At 40.7% G+C, this 17783-nt stretch overlaps 1 protein-coding gene across 5 annotated transcripts in view; it reads right to left on the bottom strand.

Moving 5' to 3' along the window:
• The window catches only part of SLC24A2 (solute carrier family 24 member 2), a 195800-nt gene that overhangs the window by 15336 nt on the left and 162681 nt on the right, over positions 1-17783 (bottom strand). For all 5 annotated transcript variants that reach the window (XM_032797550.2, XM_032797549.2, XM_032797553.2 and 2 more), the window contains one exon: positions 10282-10416. In XM_032797550.2, the coding sequence (XP_032653441.1) occupies positions 10282-10416 (135 nt within the window). The remainder of the gene's footprint in view (positions 1-10281; positions 10417-17783) is intronic.

Below are 17783 nucleotides of genomic sequence, written 5' to 3'. Positions count from 1 at the left end.
TCCCTTAACATGACGGCAATTAGAGTCAGAGAGCAAGCACTCTTTGAATATCGTCCATTCAGCATGCTTAAGTCAGTCTAAAGACTTCTTTTTCGGGGAGCTCACAGAAATTCAAGGCCAGCTCTACTATACATTACCTTCTCATAGATCAGAACCCACGACTCAACCCACACACATTAGGTAGAAGAGGCATTCTCCTGGGGCAGCACAATCTTCAGGGACTGTTTTGTGTGGATGACTTCAAGCTAAATGGAGTGCCTGTAGATGCTACTTGCGCCAACAGGAGGTTTTCAATCTTTTTTAATTTGTGAACCCCTAAAACATTTTGAATGGAGGTGCGGATGCCTTCGAAATTTTAGACATAGTCTGTGGTGCCCAGGGGGCCATGGACCAGAAATTGAAAACAACTATTCTATGGTAACGACAACCTTTCGTGGACTCCTCAGAAAATAGAGGAGTCCATGGACCACAGGTTGAAAACCACTGGTGTAGGTAATCCATCTCCCTGACATGTGGTAGCTAAATTGATGGAAGAATTTTTCCATCAACTTAGAGCTGGTCTACACCAGGGTTCAGGTCAGTAGAACTGTCTCTCAGGGGGGTGGATTTTTCACACCCCTGAGAAACAAGCTATACCAAAGTACAGTCCCAGTGCAGTCCCAGACCTGAAGAAGAGCTCTGAATAACTTGAAAATTTGTTTCTTTCACCACTGGAAGTTGGTCCAATGTATTACCCTGTCTACCTTGTCTCTCTAATATCCTGGGACCAACATGGTCAAAACAACACTTCTGGCTGCTGCAGTGAGTATATGTAATTTTACTTCAGTGGGAGTACAACTGAGCCTGAATGGGGCAAATGATTCAAAAGGATGATTTTTTTTTAAAGACATCCATTTCAGTATTTTCACAGTCCATTTTTTTCAACTTCTTGGATTATTTTTTTATTTTGTGTACATTTGTAGTGTTTTCTTCAACTGAAGGCAGTGAGATGAAGTGGTATGCATGTGGTTGGCAATCAGCTTTAAAATTCTAACTAGGAGAGCCAATCAGAGCAGAGGGATTTGCATATTCTTGTCATCAAAAATAACAATACTGTGAATTACTCAAATTCTAGCTATTGGCCAATAATGGCTGTCAGTCAACCAGAGTATAGGGTTATCCATACCATATGGTTATTGTAAAATAATGATATAGTGTTTATGCAAATCAGACAAGGAATCAACTATAATGCATAGCTGAGAATTATGTCAGTAACTTTACAGCATACAAGCACCCTGACTGTCTAAGCCAATTTTGTTTCATTCTAATTAGCTGATAAGCACTAGTTCAAGGCTATGTGTACTTTAACAGATTTTACAGTTTAATTATCTATTTTTAAAAAAGAAAACATTATAACTGAAAAAGTGCAAAATGTATAGCCTGTGCCAATTGTAGAAGATGAAATCATGCACAAATCCAATAAATATTGTAATAATTTGCATACAGATGAATTTGAAAAAAAGAGTGGGAGTACTGTTTTTTCTGAGGCTGGATCTTCAAAAAAATTAGATTGTAATTATTGTCAAAGTTTCTGATATTCATCCCTGTGAGTAAATCACAAGCTCCTCGGAACAATCAGAGCTGTCAATTCTAAAAATTTTCCTAGAAGAATTAGTCAGAGCTGTCAGACAGCAATTTTTCTCAACATTTCTTTCCAGTGGAGTATGCAGTTGTTGTAATGTTTGCTTTATAAAGATCCTAGCACCCAGTTTTATTACCAGTTGGCTCTGATGTGGTCATGGTAACAGGACAAATCAAAAAGCATACAGTAAATATGCCATTTCCACTTAGAGATGTCAACTGAATTTAGTAGCTTGAATCGAGAGTTGTTGGACTGGTGTTTCTAGACAGAATTCCTAATGGTAGTTGAAAAATATCAAAGTTTAAAACAAAGAGGATTATGATCAAATAATGTTTTCAGCAAATGTGTTGTTTCTTAGAGCCTGATCCTGCAAAGTGTTGAGCCTTTAATTGTTTGGCAAAAAAATAAAGGATTTTTTACCTTTGTCCACGTTTATTACTAGCACTTTTATTTTATATTTAATCTTAATACCTCATATATTTGTCTCATATGTACATTTATTTGTGTGAACTCTTTATTCTCTATTACTCTAGGCATTTGATATAGTTTATCATTCATCATATTTAGATCATTTAGGCTCTGATCCTGAAATTGGGTCTGTGCGGGCACATCTTTGTCCTTGTCCAGAGTCCTGTAGATAATAATGGTTCTATTTGTTGAAGGAAATGTTCACTTATATGGCATCTCATTGTAGTTAATGGGACTCTGCCTGGGCACCAGGGGCAGATTAGGATTTTGTGGTGCCTCTGTGCCAGAGCACGTGAGGGCCCCTCCACACCCCTTCCCCCCCGAATCCCCTGACATTCCTGCTGGGAAATGGGGTTGGGGCACAGGGGCTTGCCCCATTCCGCCCGCCTGGTTCTCCAGCCCCCACACTCACTGGGTGGGTGGGGAGAGCAAGCTCCCACGCCCTGATCCTGTTCCCGGCTGGAGCGCTCAGTGGGTGGAGTAGGTTGGGGTGCAGAGGTGCCCATTTTTCCAGGCCCCTCAATTGGCTGGGGCCCCAGGCACGGGCTCTGTTGGCCCAGTGGCTAATCTGCCACTGATAGGCCTAATAATTTTCCCCATGTTAGCACCATGGCAGAATTTGAGCCTTAATATATTTTCTTTTTCCAGAGTGAAAAGGATGGATGCAGTTGGGGGTGGGGTCTAGTGGATCAAGCACTGGACTGGGACTAAAGATACATGGTTTTATTCCTGGCCCTGCCTCTAGTTTGGTGAGTGACTCTGAGGAAGTCACTTCACCTCTCTGTCCCTCTATTTCCCCATCTGTAAAATGGGGATAATGATATTTACATCCTTTATATAGTTCTTTGAGATCTATTGCTGAAAAGCACTGTGCAAATATGAGTTACTATTATTACAACATCTAGCTATTATTATTAATATTATTAATAAAGGCATTTGAACAAAAAGCCAACTGCTAAATCTCTATGGAATAAATCCATCCCTAGTGTACTGCCAGTTACTTCAACAGCATTACAGTGAGGATGAGTCTAGCTCCATAAGCAGTTGTCTTAAGTAAATAGTTTATTAAGCTAGCAAATGCTTATTAAAATGGGTCATTTACTGATTTAATTATGGAGCTGCTTTTCAACTAATATATAGACCACAGTAGTTACATTTCTTTAAAAAAAAAAGTAATAAACTGTACATTGGATAAAATTCAGGAAAAACAAAAACAAAGACAGCAGGGATCCCACTGATTTAAAAATTGTGTTTCCGGTTAGAGAGTTTTGCTAAATTTGGCATTCTTTAAACCATAAGGATTTATAGAACTGACTGTAGTTTGTTCTAGTGCTGGTCAACCCTATTAATACTTCCCCCTTCAGCTCAGCTAAAACATACTTCAGAAAGGAAGGTAAAGGAGAAAAGGAAAAACACCCTCAGACGAAAGGTATGGGGAGGACAATTTTCAGAAGTGGGCACCCACAGAAGACGTACAAAGCTCTATATGGACTCTCAAATCTGCACTTAGCACACAAGTGCTCATTTCATGTGCCTAACTGCCAACACAAGCCTCCAAACAGGGAATATGAATTTCCTATCAAAATGATCACATTTGCAAATTATGTCCAAAGTGTTTAGTTTGCCTTCAAAATCTATTTGAATGTTGCCATAGGTTTGCTCAAACCTTTGACTCACACTGTTCATGTAAATCTGAATTCTGAAGCACACTTTGAACCATCATAATCAACCACTATTTTGGGTGGTATGGGTGGGGGGTGACAGGCAGGAGCAACCCAGAGAATTTAAGACACAAACAAGCTAATGAAGCATCTGTGACAAGTTAGGCAGCTGGGCATAGAGAATTTCTGCAACCATCTGGTTAATTCTTTCACAGTAAGGTTCAAAGTAAACAGCTTGTCACATTGATACATCCTGTTACCTATTCTGTTATTATTTACATGTGATTACAAACTGCATACAATATTAGGCTCTGTTTCCTGCTATTCCTACATGACAAGCCATTCCTTTCTCTGAATCAAAATCTTCTTTGGATTCTGCCATCCATTGACTTTCAATATATACATTTATACTTCATCCTCTGTGTTATGATATAGTATGTCCTATTGGGATAAATTCTTTTTGTCAATGTACCAGATCTGGCGTGAGCACTTCTGATGCAAACCTTCACATGATTTTTACAGTCACTTGAATATTAATGAGATTTTTTATTGTCATTAAATATTTTTGTTAACAACTGGTCTCACACAATATAAATGTTTGAGGCAATTGAATAAAAATTATTACAAGTAGTGTTGCAGTTAGTTTGAGATTTTTATTCAAAACAATGCACACCACTTCCCATGTCTAGGTATAATTGAGAATAGAATTTTAAATCCTTTGTGTATAACTTTATACATCCCAATTCATATTAATAGTCAATGAGACTGCAAAATAAAGACCAATACAAAACTGAAACCTGTATCATACTGTATGCTGTTATATGTTATTAAACAACACATTTTAAAATAGTTGTTTGAAATCTAAAAGAAAAAACCATTAAAGCACAAAAATTAGAAGGGAAAACTGAAAATTTATGCCTTTTGAGAAATCTTTATCAAAGAACAAATTGACAGTCTTATTTTAGCTTGTGTTCTTTGCACTGAACTGAAGCTTTTCAGTATATGGGAGGGGAAATGCGATGGGAGGAAGAATTCAGAACACTGATTTAGACCCTTATACATTTGTACATCCCCTCTCTCTGCAGTTTAAAATCTATTTTTGAACTAAGAAGAAGAAGTTAAAACACTTACTGAGGTATTAATCCAGCTATTGACTTTTTAGCTTTCATGAGTCTATCAGCTATTACTGTTTCGATATGTAAATACGAGAGAGCTAGGACATGACAAACTATTACGGTCATTTTTATTAATATCCAACCTTCAGTGACTGTAAACACAAAGATCAGGATGAAATTAATGGATGGTCTGTATGTGGAAAGACTGCTGGATCTCATCCTAAAGTGATAACCAAGAGATTGTAAATAATATAAATACTGGGCCAACTCCTAAATCCATCTTATTCAGTTTTTACTCAGTCCTTACTCGGGCTAAACTTCCTTTTAATGAAAGCTTGCCTGAATAAGGATGAACATAACTGAATTCAAGAGACAGTTATATTTAGGAATCAAACCCGTGTGTAAAAATGTTTAACAAGTAACAATTAAGATTACTGTTCCTGAAAAAAAACTAGAGAAAATATATTTTAAAATATTTTTTTACTTTTTTTTATTTCAATGGGATGACTCGTACTTAACATAGGACATGTGCTTAACTCTCTCTCTTAATCAGAGCCATAACTGCCAAATGATGATGAAATTTATGCCTTAGGAGTAATTACTCTTTTGATATTGTTTTTTCTGGTTATTTTTCTTCTTGCCTTAATAAAACATTTGAAACAAACAAACCAAAATAAAATAAAAGGCAAATGTGGTTTGTAAATTGTCTTGGGCGGACTCAGGGGCAGATGTAATAACTGAAACTACTTTTAACTCATTTTTTGAAGCTGTCTAGATTTCACACTGATGGTATTAATGACCATTTTAAATGTAATTGTACTTGTGTTAAAACATCTTAAAAATAAAAAAAATATTTTAAAAATTGATTTGTATAGGCCTAATTCCTCTTTCAGTTAGACCTGTACAATGTGCCTGCACTGGTCTCAGAACTGAATTTAAGTATTTAATCTTCCACTGTACTGTGTCGTGTGGTGAGCCCATGCTGTGCAGCGACCCTGTCAGATGTCACAAGCTAAGTAGGGTCAGATAAGCTAAGCAGAGTCAGGCCAGGTCAGTACTAGTGTGGAAAATCTTTTAAGTGCTGCAGGCAGTGGTTTTAGGGATCCAATAGGTAGCAATTGATTCTTTCCTTTGAATCAATACTGAACCAATACCTTAGCACGGTGTTCAGGGGTGAGGAGCCATCACTGGGATGGGATGTAAATCAAATGTTCTGATCAGTTGTGGTGAAGAGACATCCAATGGCATTTTTAGTAACAGTAGACATGTTAACCCCTGTGTAGTGGCTCTGATAATTATAGTCTGCCTTCCTAAAACCCTTAAAGGGTCAATTAACTAAGGAAGAGCTCTGTGTAACTTGTAAAGCTTGAAAGCTGGTCTCTCTCACCAACAGAAGTAGGTTCAGTAAAACATAATACCTCATCCACCTTGTCTCTCTATGGTACTCTTCTTCACTTTGCCATAAACTGCTCTGCCTCGCTAAAACCAGGAGGGAACTGCATTTTAATACTGGATGAAGTAATCCCTTTAAATCCATTACATACCATTCCTTGCTTAATTAACTACCCCCTGGTATACACTTAATATTTAGATCAACCTAGATATGTTTCTCAGGTGTGTGAAAAATTCATACCCCATAATACCATAGTTATGTCGACCTAATCACAGCTATGTTGAGGCAACAATTCTTCTATCAACACTGCTACCACCGCTAGGTGAGTTGTAAGGTGTTTTAAAGTCAATGTAGGTAAGAGATGCCACTGTAGCGCCTGTGGTGTAGACATAGCCCAAGGGTCTGATTGTTCCCCTGACATTTGTGGGCAAACAGTATCATCTTAACATTACAATCCTCTTTTTTGTTAGCGAGAGTCAGCTGTTTCCCTAGTATTGTGTCCCACATTCCTCACTCCTGTGCATGTTTCTTGATAGGGTCCAAGATCTGAGACTGAGAAGCGGGGGGGCTGGGAGGGAAGAAGAGGGAGACACAGAGACCAAGTAAGGAGGACATGCATCACCATTCTTTTAACTCACAGGGAATCATCTCAGATAGTAATACTGGCTGAGGCTGCATTCATTTCTGAGTACAACAACTCTGAAGACTGAAGCACCAGTGGGGGTTGCTAGAGTATGTTTGTGGCTTCGAATCAGAGAATTATGTGGGTCTTCAGGACTGTTTGCTCTCAGGAGAAGCCCTGTTAGCACTTTGGCCATGCTGATGAGTTGCCAGAGGAAGCTGTGATGCAACCTGACCCTTTCTTTGTAAAACATTTTGAGCCTAAGTTGAAAGGTGCTTCAGAAGTGCAAAGTGACATTATTATATTGTGGCAAATTGCCGGTACTGTTCTCTGGGTCTCGCGCTTTCTCTTCTCTGGGGTAGTGTGGCAAATTGCCGGTACTGTTCTCTGGGTCTCGCGCTTTCTCTTCTCTGGGGTAGGTTCAGGGTGATATTGCTTGCCTCTGAACCAGTTCTTAATCACTCCCCTAGTGTTGTCTCCTGGGTTGCCGTGTCTCCCCGCGGGAGTTGGACAGTTCGCGGGCTGCAGTTGTACTCTTCACCCAAACAGAGAGGTAGACCCAACCTCATCATTTCCAGGGCGACCACTAACAACAGGGGGCCCATACCACACAACATTGGGTCCAGGGGTCCCTAAAAGATCTGCATCTGAACGCACCCAAAACCCACCCATTTCCAGAGGTCCCATACAACACTTTCCAGCTGGAGTCCTGGGTAACGGCCCCAAAACACCCCATTTCCACAACGACCCCTAGGCATTATACACCAGCGGCCCGGCAAACACCCAACTAGTACCCGTTCAGTGAAACCCCTAAATATAGGCCCAAACCCCAATGTCCAGGGCCCCTAAGTCTAAGTCCCAACCCCATTCCAGAGGCCCTTAACCTCAGGGCCACAAAACACCTATTTCCCAGGGCCTCCTCCAACCAACAGTCAGTGGCCCTTCCTCGCAAACAGCAGCTATAGTTGCCCTTAGGCCACAGGGCCGCGCCATTCCGCCTATACGCGTCAGGTGGCAAGGTTGCAACCGCACACCAAACGGGGAAATCGCGATAGTGTTTCACGTGCCTAACCGGCAATATGGCATCCGCTAACATTCAAGGGGCCGCGAACCCAAACCTCTGTCGGTAAGTGCCGTGCATTTTCGTAGAGGAGTCCCCTAACCTCAGGAAGCGACAAACTCCGAACCTGCCCAGGATCTCTGCCTTAGCTGGGGAATAGTGCTGCACAGCTTCTGCAGTACCGATAATCGTATAGACCTCGGCTTCCCCACATAGAATGGGGCAAGGATACCAGACCCATAATTTTCCAGTGATCCCCGAGCCTAGGGACCTCGCGCTAGAGATGCCTGGATCTAGCAGATAGATATGAGACCACTGGCCGGGGGAAGGACCCGGACACGGTCTAGCCCATACTCTACCAATACCGAGGACAGGAGATGCGAGGCGAACGCATACTCCTCCCTGGCCCGCCCAAAAAATCCATTCCACCCAGGGCCCTAGATCCTCGGGCCAACCCATTTTCAGGAACGCACTAATACTCTGGGGCAGCAATATCCGGCCTGTTCTCTCAAAGCCCAGGAAGTAGCTCTCTATTCTATCTATCCTTCCTGTCATTTTTATGTACACGATAATAGCCAGGCTAGCTCTCGGGCATGCGCGGGCTACCCTTCCCGGTAGTGAATACCCTTACTGTTGTACATATTCCTGGTCCATACCAATAAAAGGCTTACCTTAGGCTCAATCTTTCCCTCACGAGGTCGAGGGCGCTTCCCGATCCCGAAGCGCAGGGCCCTGGAACTCGCCAGCACCATAGACATGCACTAGTCTCCTTGCTGCAATCATCCCTCTTGTTGGTGCGGATTGCCTGACCCTGGTTACGCCCCCTGCTGGCGCGGGCATGTATAGGAGGGCCTTGACCACGTCGTCCATCTCTAAGGCTGAGAGGGGTTATATGTCTCCCCCTGGAACTAATGTCCCAGCGCGCAGATCCACTCCTGACACAGTGGCAAATGTGCCGTACTGTCTCTTGGGTCCACGCTTTCTCTCTCTCGGGGAGGTTCAGGGCGATATTGCTTGCCTCTGAACCAGTTCTTAATCACTCCCCTAGTGTCCTAGAAGGGAGTGAGAGAGGAGGGACCTGGGCCCGCCCTCTACTACCTAGGTCCCACACCCAGGGGCCCTGGGGTTGTGAGACCAACTTGACCTAGCGTTTCTCTCCCCCCTGTTACTTCCTCTCATACCCGTCAGCTTGTGAAGGGCTTCTCGCCTCTCTTCTATACAACCTGGTGCCCCTTCCTAGGTTTCTGTGGCTTCCCAATCACCACAGCACTCCTCCAAACCTTCTATTTCTCTCTGGACAAACTCTTCTCTTCTGCAATCTGCACCTGCTCCAATCCAACCTTTCTCCTTAACTACCACACCCTGTCTGACTGAAGCAGGGTTTATATCCTAGACTGGAGTCCAGTGCTCTAATGAAGTCAGGTGCTCTAATTGGAGTCAGGTGCTCTAACTGAAGTCAGGTGCTCTAATTGAGTCAGGTGCTCTAACGATTAGTTAATCTAAAGCAAACCTTCCTCCCTTGGCAGGGAATAAGGCCCCCTGCTAACACTCTTATGCTGCCCTCTGGCCGTGCTGTATCATAATATATAAACATTTTATTTGACTAAATTTGAATGTTTAATTCTTAAAGTGAGTATTTAGATGTTTAGACTAAACTAATGTTTAATTAGTAAAGTGAGAAAGCACAGACTTTACTGCTGTTTCGGAGACACTAGGATACGGGAACTATTAGCGGTCTGCACATTCCTGAAACTGTTAGGGGTCTGCACATTCCTGAAACTTCTTATTGGGTTAAGTAATGCATAGTGGACATCAAGAAATGGAATTATCAAGGCCCACAAGAAAGAGTTTTTCTCTTTGTGCCATAAAGATTTATGCAGATAATGGCAACACATTCACAACGATTAGGGTGACTAGACAGCAAATGTGAAAAATTGGGACGGGGGGTAATAGGAGCCTATATAAGAAAAAGACCCAAAAATCAGGACTGTCCCTATAAAAATGGGACATCTGGTCACCATAACAACGATACCTCCCAGATAATCATTAATACTTGGTTTAAAATTGATGTTTGCTTCAGAATTCTGATGGTGTATTTTCTCCATGAGTGAAACTGCTGAAAAATCACAAAATCTACTTTTACATTAATTCACTAGGCTTTGTTAACCACATAAAGTTCTTTATCACATCTTTGCTTTAAAATAGAGGGATATTAAACTATATTAAAACTATGCCAAAGGGGGTTAAAAATGTTCTAGAAGATGGAGAAGTTTGAAACTGTTCAATGAAACCATTCCATTGTACAAAACACATCAACTTATAAAAACAGTGTGGTACTCACAGGCTTTCTGACATCTGGCAGGGTAATCCACAATGGAAAAACAATGGGGAAAACAGCAAGATACATGAGCTGTTTGCGTAGGGTGTCAGGCCAGGCCAGGCTGAGAGGCTGCTCTTCATCATTGTCTTCTGAATTCTGTCATAAAAATGGAAGTGAATAGAAGGCAAGTTGGGTGAATAAAGTCAATGATCTCTTAGGAGAAGTCATGTGAACTTCATGCTTCGAAGAAAGACTCATTGGCTGCAGCTGTATTACAGCTATTGGGCATGAATTGCCAGTGTTGGTGCAGGAAGGTGCAAGCTGCACCAGCCTGTGTCCCTAAAGAAGGGAAGATTATGTTTACAATGCCAGATAGGTGATAGCAGCCAGGGGGGTGGAGCACTAAACTGCAACTGGAGCTTCACATGAATCCAGCTGGCAAAGGCTGCCTGGGGATGCAATGAATCAGTGGCCCCTCCATTGCCAATGCCAGCCATTCTTTGGGACTGGACTGACCAGCTTCAGGCGTCCTGGCAGAGCGGGGATGTAGCCCAGTGGGCTAGTTTGCTTTATTATATTCACTGCTACTGTAGCCCAATGGGCTAGCTCATCATCATTATATTTGCTGCTTTGCCTTATATTCAGCAGTAATGCAAGAAACCTACAGGCCCATGTGCTGTAAGACATTAGCTTCAGCAAGTCAGCATACATATGTCTGGGACCTTTTACCTAGGTAAATGGAGCTAAAGCATAAGGTCCATGTATAACCGCAATCTTTAACATAAAGGATACGTTAAAGCAGGTAGACATAGGGGCTTTCCTAACTTCATACCCTTTTAAGCTTAACAGATACACCACAGCTTAGAACTTGGAAAGAACCAAAATAACCAGCTAGGACAGAAACAACAAATGTGATACCTAACCACAAAAGGGCCATAGTAATGAATTGACATATATATATAATTGAGATAATTGAAATACTAACCTTTAGAAAAAAGACACTCCAACATTAGTGAGATGAGAAAATACAAATAATAAGAAGGAAAAAAAATCTCCTACCGAATATGCATTGAATGTAACTGTGTCAGCATAACAAATTATAAAAGTGGCATCCCAGCTTAGGGGCAGTAGGAGAGAGATGTAGTCCTTGGGAGGTGCCAAAATGATGGCCACTGGTGATGACGGGGAAGGTGATGATGTTGAGGAAGATGATGGCTAACATTTTAGGTTGTTCTGCAAGGGATGACGTGAGTATACGGATATGCAGATGTACACCCTGTAGTATCTCCATCTATCTTACTGAGTTGGGGTGTTTGTTACTGTGCTAAATGTATTAATAAACAAAAAGAGTTCCTATACTGTGAACGTTGCAACTGTGCACATCAGGGTTCCCAACTATATACTAATTTGAATAATAATGGGCCTGATCTTGGGGCAAGAACCTGTCAACCCTCAAAGTGATAACTGGGGATTCTTAAGTAAACAATATAATTAGTACATAATCTAACAATATAATTAGTACATAATCTAAAACCAGGCTACAGGGATTGTATTCATTTTGTGCCTCTGACACATCTCCAGACAGACTTCCCCACTGTTTCCTCCATCCTGGGTTATATTGGGCAAAACTAGAGTAACCCAGGGCAGAATCAAGACCATCCATAATGTTTTGCCCTCTGACCTTTCAGCAGCACATCAATTTTTTAGCAACTAACCAGAAAAACTTTAGGGAAAAACTCTCACTCACATGATGGATCTTCACTCACTATTTTAATCTCGCTACACACAAGTGTTTTTGTTTGTTTTTACACCCTACTGTTAATTGCTTTTCAGCCACTTGCTTTACCACAGGATAAGCTTGGCGGGACTTCTCCTGTGCCATGGGATCTTTATGGCTGGTCAAGTTACTTTTCTGGTTTCTCTGCCCTCCTTTCACTCCTTAGCATGCAGGTGATGTCGGACCCTTTAGGACTGCCATAGAATGCCACTAATGGGCATGACCTAGACTACTTTGACACTTACACCTGTTTTCTGGCCTTTCTGCCCAAGAGGCCAAATTCATTCTTGGTGTAACTCAAAGAGGCGATGTTAATGAGGTTACACCAGTTCCAACTTACACTGCTGTGTAAGCCAACACAAAATTCAGCCTGAATGGTTCTGTCCCACAAAGGGCCTGATCCCACCCCCCTGAAAGTCTCCCACTGAGTTCAGTAAGAGAACGCCCAAAAAGCAATACATGGTATAAAATGAATTTTCCTCAGAGCATGCAGAGATGTGCCTACTTTTGAAAGTTATTTTAAAAAGAGATTAGAATTGAGATCTCAGACCTTTCTGAAAATTACATACTATTCCTCAAATAAGTTTATCCAGTGCTGTGGAACATTATCATCATGTTTCTATGAGTTAAGACCTTGTCTTAACAATGCTTAGCTAAGGTTTTTAATGGTGCCGCAAGAGGCTGGTTTCAGAATCTACTATTTGGTTAGTTAATTGCACAACTCTGTAATTTTGGGGGCTTATTAATAGTTCTGTTTCAAAATCCATTTCTAATTATCCAAATGTTTGGAAGGACTAGAAAATCATGCATTTGATGACTTTACAAGTAACTGAAGGTTGTTGTTTCGATCAAGCGATCATTTAAAATGTTCCTATCAACACTAAGGGACACAAAGCCTGATTCTGATCTAAGTTTTCCCAGTTTTATATCTGTATCACTCCATTAGCTTCACTAGAGTTTTGCCAAAATTACATAGATACAATCAAGCCCATATCCACAGTCCCCTCTTGATGTGTTCGTAAATACAGCTGCCTTACCAATTATACACACGTTAAGAGAAGACCATATCTTGTTAGTCCCTGTACGTCTAGAAATCCCCAACTAATCTGATCGATGAAAAAATGACAGCGAACAGAAGAGTCACAGGTGTTTATCATGACAAGTTTTACAAACAGATATGGTTTTACAAACAGATATGGTAATTTGTCACACTATCACCAGAGAACATTAAGCATCTGAACAGTTTAAGAGATTGGTGTGTCCTTTTATCTTTCTGTACACTGCCAAAGCAGGCAGCTGCTCAGCACTTCATTTCCATAATCTATGGCAGTTTGACCTCTTTAGAAAACCTGTGCAGGTGCAAGACTACTTCCTTCAAACCAAATCTGGTCTCTCTGTTTCCAGATTCTGGTAGAAGCTACTAGGGGTGGGAGAATCAGATGAGGCTAGATACCTAGCTTTGAAATAATGATTATTGAGGTAAAATAGGAGCACAAAAGAAGCAATTGAAAGGTTGCCTAGGTAACTTTTTCTGAGTGGCTTGGGTATATTTCAAGCAGCAAACTCAGCAGGAATAAACCTCCATAAACACTAGTTTCAAAAACAGCACTGAATGACTAAGTATTTTCTTAATTATCATATTTAGAGATTAGCATTGATTAGTAATCTTCTTTAATCATGGTAACTCTGCACATATATTGATATGTATATGGACACACACACACATCTGTAGGACATGTAGATGTTCAACACACAATTCATGCATGCAGTACAGTCCATTCTGATTATAAGTCTTTTGATTCTGATTTTTCTTCTGTGTAAACAGGACTAACTCCTCTGGTTTTTAGTAGAATTACTCATGATTTACCCAAGTCCTGATGAGTTCAGAATCAGACCTACTGTTGTCTTACATGGGCATAGAAAATATCACAAACTATGAAACCTCAGAAGCTCACCACATAATTCTACAGGGGAATGGACAGGAGACTAATTATAGCGACAAATCTGGAGCTGGTGACATGAAGAGCAAGTTATCTGAACTAAATTAAAGTCTCTTCAATTCAAAACAAAACCTTTTACTGTTTGCACACACTGGGAAAACAGCATCTTTTTATTCTCTGGTTTCTCTTCACCAGGATTTAGGCACAAGTCTGCAGTTTATGTGGTAAACAATTTAAAACTCACAGTTATAAAAAAATACAAAGAACCACAAGGCACCCACATGGCACTGCGAATGGCTATGGAATTATTAACAGGTGGCAGCTTCTGTAATTCTGCATGTGACTCTGGGTTCTAAGCAGAGATTTTGCAGACACTGCAGTAAAGGAAAAGGGAAGCAAACACTACAATTGGTTGCAGGTCTCTTATTCTGGTGAAAATACTTAGCAGAAGGATATTGCACACATCACAAGTAATTATAACCTTACTAGGTCTGAATACTGCCCTTAGTCATATGCACACGAGTTCCAGTGGCAACAATGGAAGCTGCGAATACATTATAATGGGCACAATTTGGTCTTTAAGGTCTAATCCTTCACTTCTAATTTGAAAGAGTAAAGGATGCAGAATCAGGGCTTGATTTGCAGAGTTAATGAGCTCCAACAACTCACATTGAAATCAACAGAAGCTGAAGATGTTCAGAATATTTGAAAAATCTGACTAATGGAGAAAAGCAATACTGAGTTATCCACAAGAGGTTGGAGTGGAGAAAAGAAAAAAAAATCACCACGACTCTGAGACAGTATAAGTGTTACACTCGGAGTCAACTCAACCATGAACAAACCAGGGAAATACAACCTAAACGGAGCTACTATAAGTGGGGTGCACAACTGGTTGGAAAACCATTCCCGAAGAGTAGTTATCAGTTGTTCACAGTCATGCTGGAAGGGCATATCAAGTGGGGTCCTGCAGGTATCAGTTCTGAGTCCAGTTCAGTTCAATATCTTCATCAGTGATTCAGATAATAGCATAGAGAGTACACTTACAAAGTTTGTGGTTGATACCATGCTAGGAGGGGTTGCAAGTGCTTTGGAGGTTAGGAATAAAATTCAAAATGATCTAGAGAAACTGGAGAAATGGTCTGAAATAAATAGGATGAAATTCAATAAGGACAAATGCAAAGTACTCCACTTAGGAAGAAACAATCAGTTGCACATATACAGAATGAAAAATGACTGCTTAAGAAGGAGAACTGCGGACAGGGACCTTGGAGTCAGAGTGGCTCACAAGCTAAATATGAGTCAACAGTGTAACACTGTTTCAAAAAAAGCAAACATCATTCTACACTGAATTAACAAGAGTATTGTAAGCAAGACACAAGAAATATTTCTTCTGTTCTACTCAGGGCTGATTAGGCCTCAACTGAAGTATCGTGTCCAGTTCTGGGCGCCACATTTCAGGAAAGATGTGGACAAATTGGAGAAAGTCCAGAGAAGAGCAATAAAAATGATTAAAGGTCTAGAAAACATGACCTATGAGGGAAGATTGAAAAGATTGGTTTTGTTTAGTCTGGAGAAAAGAAGACTGAGGGTAGGCGGCATGATAACAGTTTTCAAGCACATAAGAAGTTGCTACAAGGACAAGTGAGAAATTTTTTTATCTTTAGTCTCTGAGGATAGGACAAAAAGCAATAAGCTTAAATTGCAGCATGGGCAGTTTTGGCTGGACATTAGGAAAAAATTTCTAACTGTCAGGGTGGCTAAGCACTGGAATAAATTGCCTAGGGAGGCTGTGGAATTTGTCATTTAAGAGCAACGTAGACAAACACCTGTCAGGGATGATCTAGATGATACTTAGTTCTGCCTTGAGTGCAGGGGCTTGGCTAGATGACCTCCTGAGGTCTCTTTCAGGCCCATGATTCTATTATTCAATGATTCTATGAGTGAAATATCTCAAGCTAGACCAGTCAGAGATGCTTGGAATATTTCTGAATTAAACCCATCTGCGGGATAATTTTTTTTGGGAGTATTTTTAAGTGTAAATGGATTTTTGTGTCCTTACTAAATTCCTGGTTTTTAATAATTGATGATGAAATTTCATTTTGATGATCCTTGGCTGCCTGTATGATCAGAAATCAATGTGCCAGTCTAACAATACTAGGCATATTTCCCTCATGAAATGACAAGAAAGAAACAAAGCAAGAGGGCAAAAAGATTCATTCTCTGGTGAGATTCGGTTGAGAAAAATGTAAGCAGATACCAATCTAGCACAAAGGGCACTGCCAAGGAAGAATGCTAAAAAGATACTGTTGTGAAGTACTTAGATATCTTCATTGCCTGGATTCCTAAACTGAGCCTAGTAACAACTGCAGTTGCACAAAGGTCAGGTTAAAGTTAGGTTGAAAATCAGGCCATACATGTGTAAATGTCCATCTGTCCATTTGTGTAAGCAGATAGATGTGCCCACAAATTTTGCAGGTGCATTTTAAAGGCCTCATTTGAAAAGATCAGAATATGCCAAGGAAAACATAACTATATATGTTATTCATGTTATGAATATAACTAATTCTTTAGTATTCTAGATAACCATCAGAATATATGAATTCTGTTTCTTTCAAACTGACTGCCTCAGTGAACTGTCAGTGAAGAGAATAACTTACCATTATATTCTTTATAGTCTTCCCCATTAAACTTATTTAATACCTGTCACGGTACAAGTTTTTTTTAATTAAGATATGTGTGAAATCTCTACAGTTGTTCATAATACAGTAACTGTACCAAAGGTATTACACGAAAAGGTAATTTGTGTGGTTTACTTGCTACACAAATCTTAATTGTCTCACTATCCCTTATGCTATGCTCCCTGCCCCTCTCCGCCTGTGTGTTATATTCACTTGTTTTCTCTCATCTTATACTTAGACAGTAAGTTTTTTGGAGCAGGAACCATCTTTTTTTATGTGTGTATGAACAGTGCCTAATACAATGACTGAGACTCCAGGTCAGTAGACCCCAAATTGTGGGGCATAGAGGAACATTTGGGGGACATGGCAGGGCCCTGCCCAGCTCCAAAGGGAGGCAGCAAGAGAGTGCTAGCCAGCCCCACTCTGCCCCCAGCTCTGCTCCAGCCCCACTCCCACCTCAGCTTGGGTCTCTAACCAAAGGCCCTGGCTCGTGACCACAGCTCTGGCCCCACTCCCAGCTGTGGCTCGCGATCATAGCTCCCGGAGAGGGCCCAGACAGGTTCCATTATGGGTAAGGAAGGGGTGCAACGGAAAAAAATTGGGGACCACTGCTGTAAGTGCTACCACAATACATATAAATAAATAAATCAATAAAAATGTACTAAGAACTACACTAGACAGATATCCCGTTTACTTGTTACATTGTGGGTCAGCAGGGTATTTTTGCAACAACAAAAAAATCAAGTTTTTATTTTACAGAAATGAAGGTTGAGAAAATAATTTTGTAATGTGTCTAGTTTACTCATAATCAGGCCATTTCTGAGAAAACTTTACAGTGAAAAGTAATGACTGTATGACTCAGAGCATTTCAACAATGCCAACAGATGGTGACATTTCATCAGTAACTCTTTTGTTTATAACCAACAGATTATACCGATTCCCATCTGCCAAAATCATAGTCTATTCACTGCTTCTAGCAAACAGCAGAGAAGAATTGTCTATTTAGATGCTTATGCTCAAAATATATTACTCAGGAAAAACAGTTGTTCATCTAGGACTGCAGCTGAAAATTGCATTTTGTTATGGATGTAAAAAAGTCTGAAAGACAAATAAAATAACCCACCTCAA

This window comes from Chelonoidis abingdonii, chromosome 6 (genome assembly GCF_003597395.2).
Source record: "Chelonoidis abingdonii isolate Lonesome George chromosome 6, CheloAbing_2.0, whole genome shotgun sequence".
Lineage (NCBI taxonomy): Eukaryota > Metazoa > Chordata > Testudines > Testudinidae > Chelonoidis > Chelonoidis abingdonii.
The sequence above is the reverse complement of the archived record's forward strand: the minus strand, read 5'-3'. Positions and strand labels throughout refer to the sequence as shown.